General features: G+C 35.8%; 1 protein-coding gene across 1 annotated transcript; it reads left to right on the forward strand.

The window, feature by feature from the left end:
- The first annotated feature begins 11,747 nt into the window (after positions 1 to 11,747).
- Positions 11,748 to 12,158, forward strand: LOC147644087 (uncharacterized). Its single transcript, XM_086830233.1, has 3 exons — positions 11,748 to 11,777; positions 11,838 to 11,988; positions 12,049 to 12,158. The coding sequence occupies exons 1-3, from the start codon at positions 11,748 to 11,750 to the stop codon at positions 12,156 to 12,158; spliced, it is 291 nt and encodes a 96-aa protein (XP_086686359.1).
- The last annotated feature ends 10,717 nt before the right edge of the window (positions 12,159 to 22,875 follow it).

Genomic DNA, 22,875 nt, shown 5'->3' on the forward strand with positions numbered 1-22,875 from the left:
TAGGAAATAGGAATAACATTATAATAATGAATAATATTAAAAAAAAACAAATCAGTTCATAAGGATAGACTAAAAATTGCTATTTCATAATCATATTTAATAGATATATATAGTGACATATTCACAGTCCCATAGACTTTAGCACATGCCTACTTATTCCACATATATGTATGTACACCCATGAATCATCATCGAATAATAACGATACAGTCATCGGACACCACAACTCCACACGAGTCCGACAGTAGAATAAACACAAGTCCCCAGTCGTAGACTAAACAATTTTATTGTCTAAACATCCTTTCCTATTTGTCGCGGTCACATGCTCAAAGTTCAGACTCGTTAGCTCGAAAACAAAATTATCAAATTTCAAAAGAGCACTTGTATCCAAGAGCGAATGCACTTGAATCCAAGAGAAATTAAAAAATTAATTAAGCTCTCTCTCAGAATCTTTCGAAATTCATCAAGATCCACAAAATCTCGAAACCGAGGCTTGATCGTCAGCCATCCTAGTTCAATAAGCAGAGTTCAGTTTTAGACACGAAACTATTCGTTCGGTGTTCTTCTCATAAAAATATCTTGTAAATTATTCGGTTAAATAAAAATAAAAATAATTTTTTTTTACTTACGAATAACCAAGTATTTAATTGGCGCAGTCGATAGGATCAAAAATTAAAAGAATCCTTTTAGTACGGTACTGGTCAACTTAAAGGATAAGCTATACAACTAGCTATCCAGACCAGCGAATTGAAATAGTGATTCAAAAAATTGATCCGCTGAAGAATCTACGTGCAAGTAGTATTCTAAATCGAAAATCGCGTGCGGTCGGAAATAAAGTTCAAATTCGAATTTTTAATTCTGTGACTTTTAATAAAAACAAAACTTAAAAAAGGAAACAGTGCAACAACTCTCCGAGCTTCACTTAAATCAGTTGCTGAACCAAATCAAGTAGCTGCACTATTACGATGGCACACCGGTAAAGCTATCAATATTCATCAACCAGGTTGATCAGTTGTTGACCCTGTACCCAACACAATATGCCCGCAAGCTCATATAATCTACGGCGCTATCAAACGAGTGATAGTGGACAACGCATTACAAGCTGTAATCCAGGCAGGAGCAACATCATGGATGGAGTTCCGAGAAGCCCTTTCCACTTCGTTTAAGGATCATAGACCATATGTGACTCTGATAAAACAACTGGAGGAGACGCCATACTCAGGGAGCATCAGTAAGTTCATCCAGATGCTGGAAACACAGCATCGTAATATCTTTGATAAGTTAGAATTAGAATGTAACCCTGTAATTAAGAGCAACTATTCCGATATGTTAAAATGGACTATCAAGTCTACAATTGATAAGAAATTACCAGATAGAATGTACATGTCGTTGGCTCGTAAAGATATTGACACTATCCCAAAGATAAAACAAGCCACCATGGAACTTGGTCTTTATGATGCAAATCCTGAAGACATGTATTTTCAAAAATCCCACGATTATAATCGCAGGAATAAGGGAAACAAAAATCTAAGTAATAATCAAAGATTTATTTATTTATATAAAGCTAGCGGTTGGTTGAAACTAAAGGCTAACTTAGGATATTGGGCATTGGCTGCTGTGGCCTACCGCTCGATTAAATATATACAGATTTTAATATTATACAAAGGACTTAAAGGCTAGATTTTGTGGGTGAGGTTGGTTTTATGGAGGAAGGAGAGGATTTTCATTGAATTTTCTGTTGTTGGGTTAGCGAGGAGTTGGGTTGGGTTTTCTTGGGAGAAGGATGAGGTTCTGTGTTGGGAAAGTGCAGTGCAGTCGATTAATATGTGTTTTATATCTATTGTCGCATTGTTGCATAAAGGGCAAGTGTTTTGCACCGTTCTATTCATATAATGGGCGTTTGTGATTTGTGTGTGGCCTAGACGTAGTCTATTGATTATAATTTGTTGTTGTCTGCTAAGGTTTGTGGTTTTGAGGGAGTAGTTTAAAGGGGTGTTGAGTGCAATATGTTTGTACCAATGGTTGCATTGGTTTTGCAGATCTTTTTGTATGTGACTGTAGTAATTTTTGAGGTGTTGTGTGATATCTTTGGAGTTGAGGGTTTTGGTAAGAATGAGTGGATAATTGTAAGCTTTCTTGGCTGTTCTGTCCGCTCTCTCGTTACCTTTTATGCCTATGTGGCTTGGGATCCAGATAAGTATAATTTTAGGGAAGAGTTTGGTGATTATGTTTTGGATTGTGGTGGGGTAGTAGGAGTGGTTGTTGGATTTGGTTATGGCTCTTAAGGAGGATAGGGAATCAGAGCGTATAGCGAATTTTCCAGAGTTTTTGCTGGAGATTTGGACCGCTTTAAGAATGGCTATAGCTTCGCTTGTGAGGACAGAGGAGTATTGGGGTAGGAGTCCGATTTTAATAGTGTTGTGGTCATTTGTTATGCTAAAGATAACAATGTCGTTAATCTTTGAGCCGTCAGTGTAGAGGAATTGATGGTTGGGGAGGGAGTTTTTTATAGAGTGGAAAAGTTGGTGGAAGGTTATAGGGGGTGTGGTGTTTTTGTTGTAGTGGGATAGGGATATGTTTGTGGCTTTTATGATTATTTCTTGGTTGTATTTTTTAGATGGGTAGTTTTTAGCAGGGGAGAGATGGAGGGATAGGGTTTTGCAGGAGTCAATTATTGTATCAATTGTGCTGGGTTAGCTGTATTTTTTTTTTTTGTTGGTTTGAGGAATTGCCAATTGGGGATTCATGCGAGTGGATCAGTTTAGTTGCTAGTTTGCTAGTGTGGCATTTTTGTCTGATTAGAATAGGGCTTATTTTTGATTCAGTCAGCTGATTATTTGTTGGTGTTGTTCTGAAGGCACCAATCGCTGCTCTTATAGGAGTGTTTTGTGAGGTTTTGAGTCGGTTAAGGATGGAGGTTGGAGCTTTCCCGTAGATGGGTAGGCAGTAGTCTATTTTGGAGATGAGGAGGGAGTTTGTGATTTGGATGAGGGAGGCGGTGTTGCAATTGTATTTTCTTGAGGAGAGGTGTTTAATGATGTTAAGGGGACGGGAGAGGGATGTTTTTAGGTTGTTTATGTGAGAATGCCAGTTGTACCGGTTGTTGATTGTCAGGCCAAGGATTTTTATGGAGTCGGTGGTAGAGATGTTAATTGAGCCAGTGACTATTTTTGCTGTGCACTTTCTTTTCCGGCATATATGTAGGACTTGACATTTCTCTAGAGAGAGGGAGGATCCAGAGGAGGAGCACCATTCTCGGATTTGTTGAAATAGGGTTGTAAGATTGATTTGGGGGTTTTTTTCCGGTTGTGTTGGATAATAAGATGGAAGTCGTCGGCGTAGTCAGTGAATTTGACTTGTTTTGAAAGGGAGATAATGTCAGTTAGGGAATTGTAGGCTATTAGGAAGAGGATGAGTAAGATAGAGGATCCTTGTGGGATACCATTATCGAGGGGGAAGCTATGGGAGAGCGATGTGCCGTTTTTTATTACTATTTTCCGGTTGGACATGAAGTTGTGGACGTATCTTATAATGCGGGGGCCTAGTTTCCATTCCTCCAACTGGCGGATGAGGTGTGGATGCCAATTTTATCAAAGGCTTTAGCAAAGTCAAGAGATATTATTGTTAAGTGTTTTTTTAGAGACAAAGATCTGATTGCTAGATAATCTACGTAAAGTAGACTATCTAGAACAGATTTGCCACTTTTGAAGCCGAGTTTGTTTGTTAAAACAAACCACCATAACCTTTTCGCTAGGATTTTGTCGAGAACTTTGTCCATGCAAGGGTTGAGTGGGATGGGGCGGTAGGAGTTGGGGTTGGTTTGGGGTTTATTGGGCTTGAGGATGGGTAGTACGAGGCTGATTTTATAGGATTGGGGGATGTGGGAGTCTAGGATGTTTTTGAAGTGGTGGAGGATTCGAAGCTTATAGGAGATGGGTGCATTTTTAATCATAGGATAACAGATGCGGTCTAGGCCAGGTGTGTGTCCTTTTAGAGAGTTTATGGCTACGTTAAAATCAGTAAGTGTAATTGTTTGTTTTTTTTTTCAATTTCAAGGGCTGTTGGGGATAAGGGGTAGGGTAAGGGTGTTGCAAGGAGAGTTTTGTTAGTGCGGAATTCGGCAGGGAAGTTGGAGTCCTTTGCCTCTTTTGACCATAGGTCTCCGAGTGTGTTCCCTATTTCGGTTGGATCGGATCTACAGTAGTTTTTTGGGAGGTGGGGCTGTTTGGAAGGGTACATTCCACAGAGCCGTTTAATGTTCGCCCACATTTTTGTTGGGTCGGAGTTTGGGTGGATTGCAGATGTAAATTTTAAGATGGAGGATTTTTTGGCTTCCCTAATGGATTTTCTGAATATGGCATTAGCTTTTTTGTATTCGATTATGTTTTCAGTGCTGATGTTGTTTTTTAAAGTTCGCCATTTAAGGTTTCTATTTTTTTTCTGTAGAGCTAGAGTTTTGTTCCACCAGGGAACAGTGTGGGGAAGGGAGTAGGTGGTGTTCTGGGGTATGAATAGGTGGGCAGATTGGATTAGGATTTTTTTAAGACTAGCTGAGATGTGAGGATGTGAGGTTCGGGGATGAATGTGTAGGGAAAATTGAGATTAGAATAGAGAAGTGGTCACTTCCGTGTAGATCATTGAGGACCCTCCAATAGATCTCTGGGGCGATATTGGCTGTGGCGAGAGAAAGGTCGATGTGCGAAAATGTGTTGTGTGTCGAATAGTGGGTTGGAGATTTGTCATTTAGTAATGTGTAGTCGGATCTGTCAAGGAATTTAGCTATTGTATTGCCTCTGGATCTAGGGGAGCCCCAATATGGATGCCAGCTGTTAAAATCCCCTAGTACGATAGTAGAGGGGGATGTAGGGGTTAGAACATTTTCTAAGTTTTTAATGTTCAATTGTTTGGCGGGGGAAATGTATGTGCATATGAGATCTATTTTTCTTTTTGAATTAATTGTGACGCAAGTGGCTTCAAAGTCTGGGCTGAGGGTTTTATTGGAGTGTGAGATGGAGTTATGCACCAATAGTGCTGCTCCTCCGAAAGCGTTGATGCTGTCACTGCAGTATAGGGAGAAGTTTATGGGGATTGGTAGGGAAGATGTATTGGTGAGGTGGGTTTCTTGGAGCGCTATGATTTGGGGGTGGTGATGTTTAATAAGGATTTGTAATTCTGGGTAGTTGTTTTTGTAGACTTTGATATTCCATTGTAGTATTTTTAACATGGTTTGACTAGTTGTTTGATTTGTTTTGATTAATATATGTACATTTCCCCTGAGTCGCTAGATGCGTCAGAGTTAATTTTGGTGTTTGGCTTAGGTTTTTTAGCATCTTTTTTCATAGAAGCAAGTAATCTTTTAGGTGTGTTTAGAGGTAGGAATTTTACGGATTTGTTTGGGGACTTAGTGGTTGTGGAGGTTGTAATCTTATTGGTTAAGTTTTTACTGGAGCTGGAGTAGAAGTCGGCGTATGATATAGGTGGTGATCTGGTTATTTCGTGGTTGTTGGGTCCGGGTCCTTTGAGTTGTTGAGGTCCATCTGCGTTCCGGCTTTGCTGGAAATTTTGGTTCTTGGTGACAGATGAGTAGGAGTGCGGTGTGTTATCTGAGATGCGGGCCTTGAGGATTGTGTGGGCTTCATAAAAGCCATAAAAACGACACACAAATGCGACAACAAAACGCATTTGTGTGTCGTTTTTATGGCGTGAAGTTCTTGTTGCGTGAGAAATACTGGGCATTTTCTGCTAGAGTTGTGTGGGCTTGTTGTTGCTCTTCGTTACAATTGGTGCATTTCTAGGGTCCTGTGCATTTTTCGTTTGTAGATGGGTCTAGGTGATGCAGTGAGCCGCAGCTGTAACAAATTTTGTTGTTATTGCAGAATTTGTTAAGGTGACCGAATTTGTAGCAATTGTTACATCTTAGCGGCAGAGGGATATAGGTCCTGATCGCTGTTCTCTGGTAGCCAATCATGATGAAGTCGGGAAGGTTGTGTGTGTTAAAGGTGACAATAATGAGTCCAGTCTCTTTAAGAGAGCCGTTGTCTCGTTTTAATATCTTTCGGAAGTCAGTTACTTGTTGTGCCGCTAGTTCTTGTATTATGGTGTTCTCTTCAATTCCTCCTAAGTCGTTGGAGTATATTACACCATTGGTGCAGTTAAGAGAGCTGTGTAGTGTGACTGTGACGTTTATGGTGGGAGCGAAAGCTTTGAGCTGCATGAGTTTCAACGCTTGTACATTTGTTTTTGTTTTTATGATCAGTGATACGCGGAGTTTCTTGCACTCTTCATTTCTTCACCACAGGTAAAATAAATTTGTTTTTTAACGAGGAAAGGGTTGACGTTGTTGAGGTCAAGGCCGGGGTCAGATCTGAAGACAATTAGATATTTAGGTCCTGGGGATTTCAGGAGCTGTCCAGTTGTTACAGCATTTGCTGGGTCGGGGTCGGGGGGTCCGCCATCCCTACGACTCTGACTTGTACCGTTGGTAGTTTTTTTCAGTTCTCTTGCACTTGTACTTGCACTTGCACTTATACTTGCACTTGCGGTTGTTGGTAGTCTTTGTTGGTTTTTATTTGTATGTTTTCTGTTTAGAGTTTGGAGAAGTAGACGTCTGATCTTGACTGGCAAAGCCAATAAATAATCAAAGATATTACAATACCAAACATAATACAAATTCTTACTATTCGTCTACGTTTCAAAATAATAATCAAGCCAGTTAAAAATCGAAATACCCAGAATCTAAATCCAAATAACCCTACTATTGTTTACCCACAAGTTTATCACAATCTTAGGAACAAGTTAAATCAAGGTAGGCAGAATAACCCATTAAATTATCAGCCCGATACTTTGCACAACCCGGGTAATAATGGTCCCGTAAAAAGACAAAGAGAAGGTAGTAGTGGTCAGACTAAAACGGAGCTAGACGTAAATTTTCATCAAACTGCCTCGGAAACCTCGGACACAGGAGAAGAGGAAGAATCAGTTCACATGTAAGAATTGATTATCAGAACAATCTTTACAAATGTATGATAGACACAGGGTCATCCATTAACATCATTAGGGAAAATTTAGCAAATTTAAAAGAAACTAAAGAAAACCTCACGGTATATACAATTAAGGGCCCAATAAAATTAACGAAAAGTATAATGATTAAGCCCAATGTAATATGTCCGTCCGAACAAAAATTGTATGTTCATAAATTTTCCGAAAATTATGATTTCCTGTTAGGTCGCCAATACTTAGTAGATACAAAGGCAAAGATTGATTATGACAAAGAGACTGTAACCTTAGGTTGAAAAATCTATAAATTCAGGTACGAGGATAAAAAGGGCGAGACCGCATCAACTAGATGCCTTGACCCAACCAAAAAGGGCGAGACCGCATCAACTAGATGTCTTGACCCAATCAAAAAGGGTGAGACCACACTAAAAAGTGTCCCAGTCCAAAAGACAAAAAGGTTAACACCAAAACCAAACAAAAATTGGAGAAGACCACACCCCTAAAATGCCTTACTCCCAAAAACAGTAAAGATGCAGAGGATTCAGATGAAATGCAATCCGATACGACATCCATTACTGACGAAACAATTAACTTCGCGATCAATAACGAATGTAATGAGTTTAGAGTCGAACATCTCAATGTTGAAGAAAAGGAATGTTTAAAGAAGGTTCTATACAAATATAGAGATATTCAGTACAGAGAAGGTGAGAGTTTGACTTTCACTAGTACCATTAAACATGTTATCCAAACTCAACATGAAGACCCAGTTTATCGCAAACCATACAAATACTCCCAGAGTGTTGATCAGGAGGTAAATAAACAAATTAAGGAAATGATAGAGCAGGGCATTATCCGAAAATCTAAGTCCCCCTATTGTTCACCTATTTGGGTAGTTCCAAAGAAGGCAGACGCCTCAGGTAAACCGAAATTCATACTAGTAGTTGACTATAGGGATCTCAATGAAATAACAATAAATGATAAATTTCCGATTCCTAGAATGGACGAAATACTTGACAAATTAGGAAGATGTCAGTATTTCTAGCTAAAGGTTTCCATCAAATTCAGATGGAGGAAAAATCTATTGCAAAAACAGCGTTTTCAACCAAACATGGGCATTACGAATATACCCGCATGCCCTTTGGCCTTGAAAATGCACCGGCAACTTTTCAGAGTGCATGAACAACTTGTTAGCAGATTTAATCTACAAGGATTGTTTGGTATACTTGGATGATATCATAATTTACTCCACTTCATTGGAGGAACATATTTAATCATTGAAGAAAGTCTTTGAAAAATTAAGGGACGCTAATTTAAAATTGCAATTAGATAAATGTGAGTTCATGAGGAAGGAAACAGAATTCCTAGGACACATTATCAGTACTAATGGAATTCGACCTAACCCAAACAAGACGAACGGAGGAGCGGTAATCGATACCAAATGCAGAGATTATGTAGAGTCATTTGAAAAACTAAAGGTATTGATAACTTCAGATTTCTCAAAACCCTTTTCCCTAACAACTGACACTAGCCATATAGCAATTGGTGTTGTTTTGTCACAAAACCATAAGCCCGTATGTGACGCAAGCAGAACGCTAAATGAACACGAAATAAACTATGCTACTATCGAAAAAGAATTATTAGCTATAGTTTGGGCAACTAAATATTTTAGGTCATATCTATTCGGAAGGCCATTTGAAATATTAAGTGATCACAAACCATTGGTGTGGCTTAACAACATTAAAGAACCTAACATGAAACTACAAAGGTGGAAAATCAAATTGAATGAATTTGATTACAAAATTAAGTATCTTCCAGGCAAAGAAAATTATGTAGCGGATGCTCTTTCCCGCACAGTAATAGAAGAAGCTATGGTTGGCGAAATTGCTGATAGCATGGATGCAACAATCCATAATACTGCAGAAGATAACTTAAATTACATCTCCATCACCGAAAGACGCTAAAACTATTTTTCAAGACAAATAGAGGTAGTAAAAGGAGAAACAGACACAATTAACACGAGTCATTACTTTCAGAAATTAAAAATTAAAATTACATATAAAGAAATGACGATCGAGTTGGCTAAAAACCTCATCAATGAATATTTTTGCACAAAGAAAATCACTATTTATTTCCCAGATGACGGCGACTTTCTGACATTCCAAAGGGCGTATATCGAAATCATACGCCCTAATTGTTTCATAAAATTGCTGCGATTTACTCAGAAATTAACTGATGTTTTGACGTGTGCAAAACTTAAAGATTTAATGTTAAAGAAACATAAAAAACTATTTCACCCAGGTATAGAAAAAACCATTAATTGGTTTAAAGAAGATTATTACTATCCTGACAGTCAGAAACTCATTCAGAACATTATTAATGAATGCGAAGTTTGCAATATAGCTAAAACTGAACATAGGAATACGAAACTTGTATTCGAAACGACACCCGAAGTCCTAAACGCTAGAGAAAAATATGTGATCGATTTTTATCTAACGGGGAACCAAATCTTCCTATCTTGAATAGATATCTATTCGAAATATGCTACCCTAATCGAAGTAAAAAGTAGAGATTGGCTAGAAGCAAAACGAGCCCTCATGAAGATATTTAATGACATGGGAAAACCGCAAGAAATAAAAGCAGATAAAGATTCAGCGTTTATGTGTATAGCATTGCAAAACTGTCTCAAATCAGAAGGCGTAAATATAACCATCACAACAAGCAAAAACGGTGTATCCGATGTAGAAAGATTTCATAAGACTGTAAATGAGAAGCTGAGAATTATTGGTAGTGAACAAAATATAGAAGATCGGTGCAAATATTTGAAGCGATCCTATACGTTTATAATCACAAAACAAAGCACAATACCACTAAAAGAACGCCAGCAGACATTTTCCTATACGCTGGAAGCCCCGATTTTGATGTACAACAAAATAAAATTTACAAGATTGACCAGCTATGATGTTGATACGAAATACAGGCAATCCCCATTAGTCAAAAGTAAGATGACCAACCCGTTTAAGAAAACAGGTAAAATTAGTCAAGTGGATGATAACACTTCGAAGAAACAAATAGAGGCAGGAAAATCGTACATTACAAGTCCTAGTTCAAGAAACAAAAGAAAACTAACAAAAGTAAATACGATAATTCCAGACCCATCGAAGAAGATTAAGAGATGGCCCGTATTCCAAATAATGATTATATGTCTGGCAATCATCGATCTCATCACCGTAGTCCAAGGCAGTAGCATAGAAATAAATTCAATAAGTGCTAAAAATTGATACCTATTATTTCAAACAGGAGTTACGGAGATACCCACGAGTTACGAATATCATTACTTAAGCATAAACATAACTAAGACCATGTTAATGTTTGAGAACTTGTTGGATGAAGCGAAATATTTTCCTGACGTAATCCAAATAGATTACTTAGTTGAAAAACTAAAAAGGAAAATAAATGGTTTGAGAATAATCAAGAGAACCAAACGAGGTCTAGTAAATATTGTAGGAACAGCATACAAATATTTATTTGGCGCACTAGATCAACACGACAGAGATGAGTTAGAAAGCAAAATTAATAACTTATTGATGTGATTATTGATTATGATGATTATGATTATGATTATTGATGTGATTAACATCGGGATAGATATCATTAACAAATTCAAAATTGAAAATGAAGAACAACAACAGGTAGCAGTACTTATTTTCAATTTACAACAATTCACTGAGTATATTGAAGACATAGAAATGGGTATGCAACTCACGAGACTGGGAATTTTCAATCCGAAATTACTTAATCATGATTATTTGAAACAAGTAAATTCCGAGAAAATGCTAAAGATTAAAACATCCACTTGGCTTAAAACAGATAAAAACGAAATTTTAATAATTTCCCATGTTCCTAGCGAGATAACAAAAGCCCCAATATTCAATATAGTCCCATATCCTGACGAATCCAATTACATCCTTACCGAGTCTGTATTTGATAAGTTTTATATTTACGAAGGTAAGGTCTATAATACACACACAGGTAAACCAATTTTCGATAAGTGTTTAATAGGAATTATTAAACAAGAACGTTTAAAAAAAAAATTTTTTTCTTAAATTTGTTTACCTTTAGTTTTAGTTGTGCTCCAACACGATTCCCCATAAGGATTTTTTTTTATATTTATCAGAGCTTTAAGACTTTAAAATCGTAAAAGTTGTAGTTGTAATCGTTAATAAGCTAATACGACTATGCCCTGCAAACAATATGGCGATTGTTGAATCGCCGCTTGCCAAGAAGAGTCTTCTGGGAGTCGCGGTAGCGATTACTGGAGGACTTTTTTGCGACGATCTTCTAGAAGAGTCTTCTGGGAGTCGCGGTAGCGATTGCTGGAAGATTAATCTTCCAGGCGATCATTTGGCAATTTTTAAGGAAATGAAGAAACGGAAGGATATGAAGAAACGGAAGGAAATGAAGGAACAGCAAATTATTTTCGGCGATCGCCAAGAAGAGTCTTCTGGAAATCTGGGAGTCTTCTGAAGGAATGCAAGATAATGTAACGTTACCTAGATGCAAAACAGAGAATGCGTCTGAAAGCAAAGCTATTTTACAAAAACAAAAAACTAACAGAGGAGGTAGTTCTATTAAAAAACGAAGTTCAGGACATGAAAAAGACAATGAATAAAAATTACTTAGAAAAAATAAATAAATTGCCTAAATTACCGTTTGAAACAATGGAACCCTTAAATAATTTTGACACGGCCTTAATGTATGATGAAGAGACGATGGAACAAATGGTGAGGACTAACTTTTTGGAAATTATTTTATCATACTGAATTATTTATTTTTTATTTCAGAAAAATAAGATGCACCACATAGGTGGGAACGATGTTCCAAAAAACGCATTAAAAGCCGTGCTATTGGATAAATTGTGCGTTGAATTGACTTGGCGCGGAACAAACACTAAACCCAGCATTCAACCATTTAATATATTCTCATTAATAAAAGGTATTATTAACAAAGGTAAAAAAAATAAATTTAGTTAATTTTCTTTTAGTTTTCTTACAGGTGTTGGTATACGAAAATTTCCAAATACTTGCGAACATGAAATAAATAAAATCTGTCAGCAGCACCTTATTCATGCGCAAGATCGAATTAACAAGAAAAAAAAGTATTAATTACAAGTAAAATAATAAAATTAGAACCTATGTATTTAGTATCTAAGCAATAATTTAAAAATTTAAAACTAAAATTTAAAATTGTTAAAATTAAGACTGGCTAAGCTGAAAATGTATTTAATTTCTATAATTTTCTTTTTGAATTATAATAACAAAAAATGACAAATAAAAAAAAAACCAAAACTCTTATACTCTTCTAATGCTAGTTCTGGCGACTCTTATGGAAGACTCTTCTGCGAATCTTCTGAAAGACTCTTCCGCGATTCTAGAAGAGTCGCTTTCATGTCCCATTTTCTCCCGACGGAAGATCAGAAAGCGATCAGAAAGCGATGTCGCGGGCGATCAATTTGATCACCTAGAAGAGTCGCAGGCGACTCTTCCACGATAGTTTTGATTTGCTATGGTAGACAGAAAAGTATGCAACGCTTTAAGTAAGTCATCCTCTACAAAATGTTATATATGTGGAGCGATTCCAAAAGAAATGAATAACTTGGATAAGTGATTAAAGAAAGACGTGAACAGAGATTATTTCGAATTCGGTTTATTCCCACTTCATCCAAAAATACGTTTCTTTGAATACTTTTTACATCTTTCCTATAAGTCCGTTATCAAAATGTGGCAATGAAGGTCCAAAACACAAATGAAAAGTTTTAGACCAGAATAATAGTGGACAAAAAAGACGGAGGTAGAGGATCGTCAAACGATGAAAATGTGGCTAGAACCTTTTTCTCAAATCCCAAATTGTCTTCTGAAATTACAGGGCTTAATGAAAACCTTATCCTTCGTTGTGCCACTATACTCCAAGCTATCGCCTCGGGGTACAAAATAAATTTGGAAAAATTTTATGAATATGCCATCGATACTGCTAAGGAATTGATAAATGAAATAATAAATTTGCCAGCTAAAGTCCATAAGGTGTTAGTTCATATATCTTCTGTGATTGAGCATGCACTCGTGTCAATCGGAGAGCTTTCGGAGAAAGCTGCCGGGTCGAACCCTTTATGTGGCATGAACTCCGATTTTGATGCGGGTTTTGTTATAAGATAGATACGTAAAAATAAAAAATACACTTTTTTTTCGTTTTCCCAAATTTTGATTTATTTAAGGATAAAGGATATGTTCCATAAATACATCAAATATGCATGGATTCAAAATTAAACTTTAAATATTCCAAAAATTTATTTAACAAAAATGAATTTATTTGTAATGTTTTTAGTGCATTAAACAAAATATTTGAATTCATAGTATATTTAATAGTTTCAGTACTCAGTTTACATCGATAAAACGTAAATTTTATTATAAGATTTGCTATGAAGCGCTCAAATTACATTTTAATTTAAGTGAAAATTATTGAAACAATTATTTCTTTTATTGAAGCATAAAGCTACTCCATATTTGTTGAACATGGCTTGAGAATATTCTACACAGTTTGGAAACTTGCATCTTATTCTTTTGTCTGCCCAAATTGGCCAATGTCCAACCTGATCCTGTCGTAACATTTGATTTGGTACATACTGAGTTGGACCAAAGGGTGTATAAGTGGAAGATTCGTAACGCCATACGATTTTTTTGCACACGATTTTTTCGTGCTGGCTTTTGAACTGGCTCCAGGCTCTCTCACATTTCATTCAAAAGCCAGCGAGAGAGCGCTCTAGAGCCAGCCGCTCTCTCGTGCTGGCTCTAGACTCTAGAGTATAGAGCCAGTAGCTCTCTCATACGCACACAGCAACATGGCGTGCCTCAAAATACCGATTTCGCGATTGAATTTATTACAAGTTTTTACATTTATTTTATTTTATTTTTATAATTTATGTATATATTTATTTATATATATTATATTTATATTTATTTATATATATCTTAGTCAATTGAATTAAATAATTATAAATACATATATAAATATAAATTTAAATGGTTTTTTTTTTGTTATAATAATAATAATATTTAATATATATATTTATATATTCTGTATGTACATATTATGTAAATAACCCATTTTTAGTATTTGATATGAAAATAAAATTAAGTTACATGATTTTCTGTAATTCAAATTTGTTTTGATTTGCGCGCCCGGGCAAGAAAAGCGCGCCAATTCTTTGTTTTCCCCCTTTTGTTTCTCTTCTTCCCTAAAACAGCATAGAGTGGCGATTAATAAGATTATTAATTATTCAAACGCTTTGTTATCAAATAAAATCTAACCCGTTGCATTTGTGACATAAACTATAATAAATGAGTGTAAAAATTGTGCAAATAAGTGGTATAAATAGCAAATTACAACTTTTTTCGTTGTTTCGGAACTTTGCGCGCCAATTTTACGTGCTGCTGCTGCTGCTGCTATTGACACAGGTTTGAGTTTTAGCATTATTTGTTGTTTAGCTGTTAATAATAAGGCAATTTGAAAGCCCTTATGACAATGGCAGATTAAAAGAGAGCACAAATCAGTGGAAACAAGTGCAGCCTGCCCCACTGCCAAAAATCTAGGCGCGATTTCCCCGCCCTTAAATTTTTCAGATTTCCAGAGAAAGACCCAGAAATTCTAATGAAATGGGCAGAAAAATGCAATTTTAGTGAGGACTTTGTTGCGAACACTTCATCACTGTTTTTATGCCAAGATCATTTCTGCCAAGATGATATTGGGATAAAATATATGAGACTAGGAACAATCCCAGATCGCAATCTAGTAAAAGATTACAGTTGTGATAATGCTGAAACAGATTTTAATGCTGTAAGCTTCCCTCCACTAAAAAGACAGCTCACAGTCACCTGCTGAAATTTCGTCAGTGCCATAAAAGCACAAAAACTTTAAAATGTTAAAAAAAAAAATATTTTGCATTCAGGAAATTGTCTAATGATAGACAAATAAGAATAAAGAAGCTGCAAAAAGAAAATTCGAATTTAAAACGAAAGGTGATTAGCTTAGAAGCAAAGACGCAAAAAAACCTACTTTTTGAAATTGAGAAAGTGAATTTAACTGGAAACTAAAAAATATTTTCGAAAATGCTTGTAAAAGAAAAAAAGGGAACAAATATGAGATGGAATGATTCCGAAAAGTTGTTTGCACAGAGCATTTATTACAGGTCGACGTCAAAATATATGTTTTTAAGGGACTCTTTGGAATTAAATCTTCCCAGTCCATCGTCTCTACAAAAGTGGAACAGCATAAAAAAATTACAGCCGGGAGACAACGAATGTTTGTACTCAGCCCTTAAAGACACTATTAAGGAAATGACAGAATCTGAAAAAGAATGCAAATAACTTGTGATGAAGTTGCAATAAAAAGAAAATTTAACATACAATTCAGTTGACTTAATTGATGGCTTAGAGCATTTTCTTGAAGAAGCCACATTTGCGTATTTGTTATAAGGGGTATTTTAAAAAAATGGAAATTTATATTGAACTATTTTGTGCCAGAAACAAACATTAAAGGAGAATGCCTTAAAAGCCTTATTTATAAAAACATTAATATTGCTGAAAATATTGGGTTCAAAGTAAGAGGTGTTGTGTATGATCAAGGAGGTAACAATAGAAAATGTACCTCGTTACTTGAAGTCACGAATGAGAAACCTTACTTTAGCTTCAATAATCAGAAATATTATTTATGACATTCCGCATCTTTTCAAATCAATAAGAAATAACTTACTAAAAGCTAAGTTTGAAACCCCTGATGGAATAGTTGATTTCGATGTTATACGAGAGGTATACGAATTAGAGCAGGGATCAGTAACGAGAATGACTAAATTAACAAAAAGTCATGTTAATCCAAACAGATTTGAGCTTATGCTGGTATGTTTGGCAACACAGACATTTAGTCACACTGTTTCTGCGGCAATTAAAGCTTGTAATCAAAACAAGCAGCTCCAACGAAATATTTCAGATGTGGCAGCCTCTACTGCTGCATTTGTCCAAAGAGTCAATGATTACTTTGATTGCCTGAATCGCAAAAACCTGATTGCCTGACAAAAACCCCATGAAATGTGCACCGCAAATTGATAATATGGTTTGGAACAAACTGAAGGAAATGCAGGAATACCTGAAGAACGTTAAATACCAAGGAAATAATATATATTGTCTTGATGGCTTGCTCCAAACTACTGAGGCTATGTTTGGACTCGTTAAAGATCTTTTTAAAGACCACACGGATCACTTTTTCTTCTTGACTAGTCGAGTTAACCAGGATCCGCTTAAAAATATATTTGCGCGCGTCTGTGCAAAAGGTGATAACTGCAGAAACCCTTCAGTTTAACTTCAGTTGCCAAACTAATATCTTTGCATATTTTAAAATTTTCCCAAAAGACAAATTGCGAATCAGATGATGATGTTATGTTGCCAGTATAGTTTGATTCAATTATATATCAACCTGGCATTGAAAAGAAAGAAATACAGAAGCAAGAGTATTCTGTATCATATTCAGAAATTGTCCAAGACAGGTACTTTGACAAAAATATGGATAATTTTTTGAGCAATAATGTACCCATTAAATTAACCTCGAGTAGATATTTTTGTGGATATATTGTAAAGGCATCTAGTTGTGATAATTGCATATCGTCACTGATTAAAGAAGACGGGCAATTAACAGCTCCGTCCGAGCTTTTTATACACGAAAAAAAACTACTCGAGCGACTCGGACTTTGGAAAATTAAAAGCACCATCTGATATATTTTTTAATGTCTGCAAAATCCATATAAAGGTTTTTGAAAATATTTTCAAAAATAATAAACAACAAATTAATATTAGAAAATTTATTGTGGAACAATGCATTAAATGCACAAATGAAAGTATTGATTATTCATTATGGTTCGATATAAATAATGAATGTTATGTGCATAAGATTGATCTCTTAAATAAACTTGTAAAAGTTTTACTTTTAAAGCATTGTAAACGGACTGTGCAGAAGAAGCAAGCTAAGCTCAGTATTTTATGTCATAAATAATAAACGGCAATGATTTTTATGATTTGATAATGAATGTGGACTAGGCCTATTGGGGATACCACAATAAAAAAAAAACGCGCCAGAAAATCTACCTCTATGGTGGTGTGGAAACGATTTAAACCAATATTTATTATGAACTTAATATTTTCTTATGATTTTTAATATTATTATTGTGACATAAGAACTTATAGATTTTAAATTAAATATTGGAATTAAACGAAGTATTTTTATTTTTTTTTGCATTAAATAATTAAAAATAAAGAAAAAAAACGAACAAGGGACTCAAGAACTAAAAAAATTTAAACAAACTAAAGTCAAAACAAACAAACACATCGATATGCACATGTATACATCAGCTGTTTTTGCTGCCGTTCTCGTCCCCCTCTCTACCTAACAAGCGGTCAGCAGCCCAAAATATAAAATTTACATCTTTCGTCGTTGGGCATGCGAACAGAACCCTGCAGTACCTGTCATCAGTAATTCATCAACGTTTCATCAACAGCGAAGGGGGTGCTGTTGATGATTCATCGATGACAGGCCATACAAACTGTGATGAATTTAACATGGGCATGTCCTAGGCTGCCATCAATAGAAATTCATCAACAATAATCGATGAAACATCGATGTTTCATCAACAATAAATCGATGTTTCATCAACAATTCATCGATGTTTTGTTGATGACACATCGATGAAACATCAACAATTCATCGATGTTTCATCATCAATTCATTGATGTTTTGTTGATGACACATCGATGAAACATCAACAATTCATCGATGTTTCATCAACAATTCATCATCAATTCATCGATGTTTTGTTGATGACACATCGATTTTTCATCATCAATTCATCGATGTTTCATCAACAATTCATCATCAATTTATCAACAATTCATCAATGAATCATTAACAATAAATCAATTACAAAACATAATTAAGGGATTTCTTATTTTAATTTATACACTTTTTTCATATTCTATTAAAAAGTACCATAATAAAATTAAAATTATACATTAAATAATAAAAATAATTAAATTTAAAATAGTTCTTATAATAATAATACAAAATAAAATAAAAATAATAATAATAATTATAATAATAATAAAATAATAATAATAAACATGAAAAATTAAGTATTGAGGTACTGGAAAACGCTCGGACCGCATTCTAAAACGCCATCATCCCTATTCCTTTTTATGTGTTGTGCCTCCAAATTTTTGCGCAACGAACGCTTTTAGTCAACAGTTTGGCAGCTGGCTCCGTTGCATCAACTTGACTTATTGCATCTGAAAAAGGAAAATATGGAAAATAAATCGAAATCTAAATCTAAATCTAATTACCTAAGAGTGCTGAGTAGAACTTCTTATGGTCACGAAGCCTTTTCTTACACTTCGCACCATCGATGTTGTACTCTAAGTACAATAGCTGCATGCAGACACGAAGTGGGAGAAGGGGAAGATGTACACAAAGTAGAAGACAGAATTGATACGAAAATAAACTTTTTTAAATCTTTAAATAAAAACTCACCTGATATATAATTTCAATTATCGAAAACTGAACAGAATATGTATATGTATAATTTTTATTTTCAAATTTGGCCTGCGCACGCTTCTTACTTAGCTCACTGTTTAACTGCAAGTGAAAAATCGAAAAAAGGAAAGGAAAAAAAGGACCGTGCCTCCAACAACAAAACGAACAACGATCCGGAAAAACGGATCCTCAAGTCCGTTTTTTTCTCTTATTGTTCGTTTTGTTTCACAAAGTCCCGTTTGGCTAACTTGTGTCCGAGTGTTCTGCTTCCATTGGAAACAGGGTATGAAGGATATATCCGACTAGGCAAAAAGTTACTTAAAATGTTATTGCAACTCAAACTATTTATTCGATATCCAATTATTTTTTCATTCGCGTTTTATATTTAAAGAATATTTATTTCTAATACTATCATTAAAATTGTTCCTGATAATATATTATACACATATAAATGCTAAATTTCTAAATTTCTGAATTGCTCATCTCGCTCGTTTGAAGAGTGAGTGAGACAGTGAGAGAGACAATCACCATGGCAACAATAGAGCGTAGGCTCCGTACAAGTCGCAGTCGGCAGTGTAACGAATAACGTAGAGCTGGTGGTATTCCCGACTGTTAGCCTGCACGCAAATATATCCGGCTCTGTCTCGTCAGCAAGTGTCGTGGTGTTCATATGTGCTACAGCCATTGGGGCTCTTGGGTAATCTTTAATAACTAAAAATTGCGTGCTAAATCAAGAAAATTAACTAACCGGAAAGAGGAATAAGCATAGACGACAGACAGACAGAAGTATAGAAAGAAGAATCCTTTCAGCGAATAGCTTTCGCACCTGCAGATGTTATTGAGGTGTTTGATGCCCACCCTGCCATGGCCTCCCGATCAGCATGGAGTTAAAAGTATTGCTTACTCAATCATAATAATTTGTTTATTAACATACGAAACGAAATATATTAAATTCCCTACATTCATATTCCTTTTTCTCTAATTCAGCTGTGTTCTTCCGATAATTCTAGTTTCAAATTATATATTAGCATTTAAAACCAAGCTTTAAAATTTTAATTACTTAATATGTACAGTATTACTAGTAATATATTAGCTCAAAATAAAATATTATAATGATAATTCATAACAGCTTAGATGACAGTTTTTTTTCAATTTCATTCATCAATATTTATGCTCAATTTAACTGTCGATTTAAAACGGAGGAGAGATATATCTTAATTATTTAAATGTGTTTCGTTCAAATGATTTTCTTAAGTGCATGTATGATAATTCCTTTTCATTCAATATTCAATACTTAAATCAAGCTATTTTGTATTTTTATTATTTCATGCTGCCAACGGGTATATCATACGGGTGAACAGGGATTATCGTGTGTCTATACCAGATAAATATTTGGGAACGCTCACCATACTTTTATTTATCCATCGATGAAAGCGCTTCCATTTGATGGCAGTGTAGCTGAAAGTAAAATATAAGCCCAAAAACAACAAACACAATATTTTCCTTATCTGAGCCCGAAGATATGCAACCTTTTTCTATGCGTGCATTTTCTCTACTTATGTTTTTGCTTTTTGTTTGTTTACAAACTCATCAACACACTGCTCCTCTATTCCACTTGATTATCAAAAACTTGGTACTGATTTTAACTTTATCTTTTACCGTTTAAATAATAAAAGTAAGAACTCTTAATTTTTAATTGGAAAACCTACTACAACTAATATTACTTAAGTATTTTCTTAGCTATTTATATCCACTCCTTTGAATTCATATTTAGGCTTGGGACTAGGGTTCATTTGCAATTACTTGAATGATTTCATGGTGAGGAATAATCTTGACAGCGGTAAATTCTATAGAGTAGCTAAAAACAATACTCCTCGACATTTCGCGAAATTAAATTAATTTAATCTTCACACCATGGTTCAGGCTATGGCCTAATTCATGTATTTCACTAGCCTATATGCACCGATATTTTAGCAAAAACTGATATAAAATTAACGATTGGCACAAAAACAAATCCAGAGCGACAGTTTCCTGTTGATAACGGTGGCGCTTGATGAGGATCAACAGTCATTGCTTGAAAACTCCTATTTGGCTGCCTAGCTACTGTCGGCTGCCCTTCTTGGCCGCACTTGGCTGGGTGCACGTAGCTGGGGCAGTTGGCTGGGGCAGGCGGCCGGACTTCTCAGCGCCAATTCTGTTATGGGCCGAGAGACAGGTTCTAGGCCGCCCTAAAATAATTTCCGAGCCTCGTTAGGGTTGCGTTCGAATATGGTTAATTTTCCAGAACTCACCCCTGCAGAGCGCCTCTTCTGAATATTTTCCTTCTGTTCCACTGACCGTGATTGAGCTCAGAAAGCGGTCTTGAATTCACTTGGCACTTAATTGCCTTCAAAAATTTCGTGACCGGCTCTAACCTCTTTGGCGTGGTTTGGCCAAAGGTAATATAAAATCGCACAACTTCACTGTCTGCAAGCTCGAATTGAAAAGAATGCACGAGGCGAACAGCGTTTCCTCTAGGGTTAAGCCGAACACCGTAAGCGTTTATCCGATCCCCATTAACGTCAATGCAGACCTACGTATTATCGGTATTCGTAATATGCAGACCTGCATATTATCGGTAAACAAAAATGCATTTCTATGTTTATTGTAGTTTCGCAACCGAGCCATAGATGGCGCTTCATGCATTCAACATCGTCCGTTACAGCAGAGCGTCGACTTTATAGAAGTCGCAGCCGACAGAGCGTCGACTCGGTAGAAGTCGCAGTCGGCAGAGCGTCTACTCTATAGAAGTTGCAGTCGGCGCGTTGATGACGGGTTGATGACAGTGGCTATTGATGACACGCGGTACTGCAGGGAAGCTCACACATATTCGCGCACACATGCGCATTTTTTGTTCTGTGTTTACTCATAGATGCAAACGCATTCTATTTTTAGATCTTTACGCTCTCAACTTTGTGAGAGCAGGGAGAGCGCCATTGTCGTTTGAATCAAAAAATTACCCTCATATTGCAAAACGAATGTTAGTCGTGAGGCATCCTATAAATTGTACAGTCTTTGGTTGCACCTCTTTGCTTCTTTAGCTGCAATTTATTTTCAATGACAGAGCTTCGTTTACCCATCTTTGATTTAGTGTAAACTTTTGTTAGTTCTTTTGCGATATCAAGCCGAAATTCTAATGAGCTTAAAACTTTTCCAGGATATTTCCTTTTGCCTTCAGAACTGTTGAATAAACAACCATGCGTTGCTGATTGTAAGGTCCAGTAAATGATAAAGGATTCTGACTTGCCACCGTTTCCTTCTCAATGAAATTGTATATCTTCCGATTATACTGTCGATCAGATCAACGCCTCCCATGTAACTGTTGTATTGTGCAACAGCGAAAGGACGGTCAATTTTTATATATTCCTTTTTGGCCTTGTTAAATCGGCGTGCAGTGTCTGTGGGAACAATTCCAGCGTAGTTCGATGTCAATGAAACTCTTTTATTATCAACCCATGAGGTGCAAGATATGTCTACTCCACCAAAATCAGCGACACACTCCACAGATATCCACGCTACTAAAAAACCTTTCTATTTTCGATGGCGTAAATTCTTTACCTGACATTATTCCTATGTAATACGATAGTAAATACCATTTTAAAAGAAACATAACTGTGGTCCCATACATAAACATATAACACAGACGACGAAGACAACTAATACCAAATAACTATATATAAAAAGACGTATGACATAACATATAAATAAACAGAAACGCATGTATGTTGCATATATACATCAAAACAGAGACTTGAGAAATCAACTCAGAAAAGCAGTTTGATGTACATGATGTATATCTGCAACACAACGATACTCACTATTTTCACGTAACACATAACATAAAACACATTAAATAATAACTTGACTGCACATGCATTATTAACATACAATTACAATTGTGCAGTTTTGTTTAAATATTTGTAATTCAAAGTTTGGAACGGAGGTCACGTGCGTGCTTCGCAAAATTGGCGGGAAAATAAACATATCTTGTGAAAACACATAGTAGAGTTTGACCCTTTCAAACGACTGAAAAACAATCCTTGTTGCATCATGACATCAAATTAACACATGTTGTTGAGTAATTAATCGGCCGTTAATTATTACTTCTTTACTTGTTATTATTTTGCATATTATTGTACCTAGTTTAATGAACATAATTGTCTTGTTTACAACATAAAGCTCACACTCATAGCCAAAATGCAGTATGTTACATGAACT

The sequence above is a fragment of the Drosophila serrata genome, unplaced genomic scaffold, assembly GCF_035046125.1.
Source record: "Drosophila serrata isolate PLE 108 unplaced genomic scaffold, ASM3504612v1 contig_232, whole genome shotgun sequence".
Lineage (NCBI taxonomy): Eukaryota > Metazoa > Arthropoda > Insecta > Diptera > Drosophilidae > Drosophila > Drosophila serrata.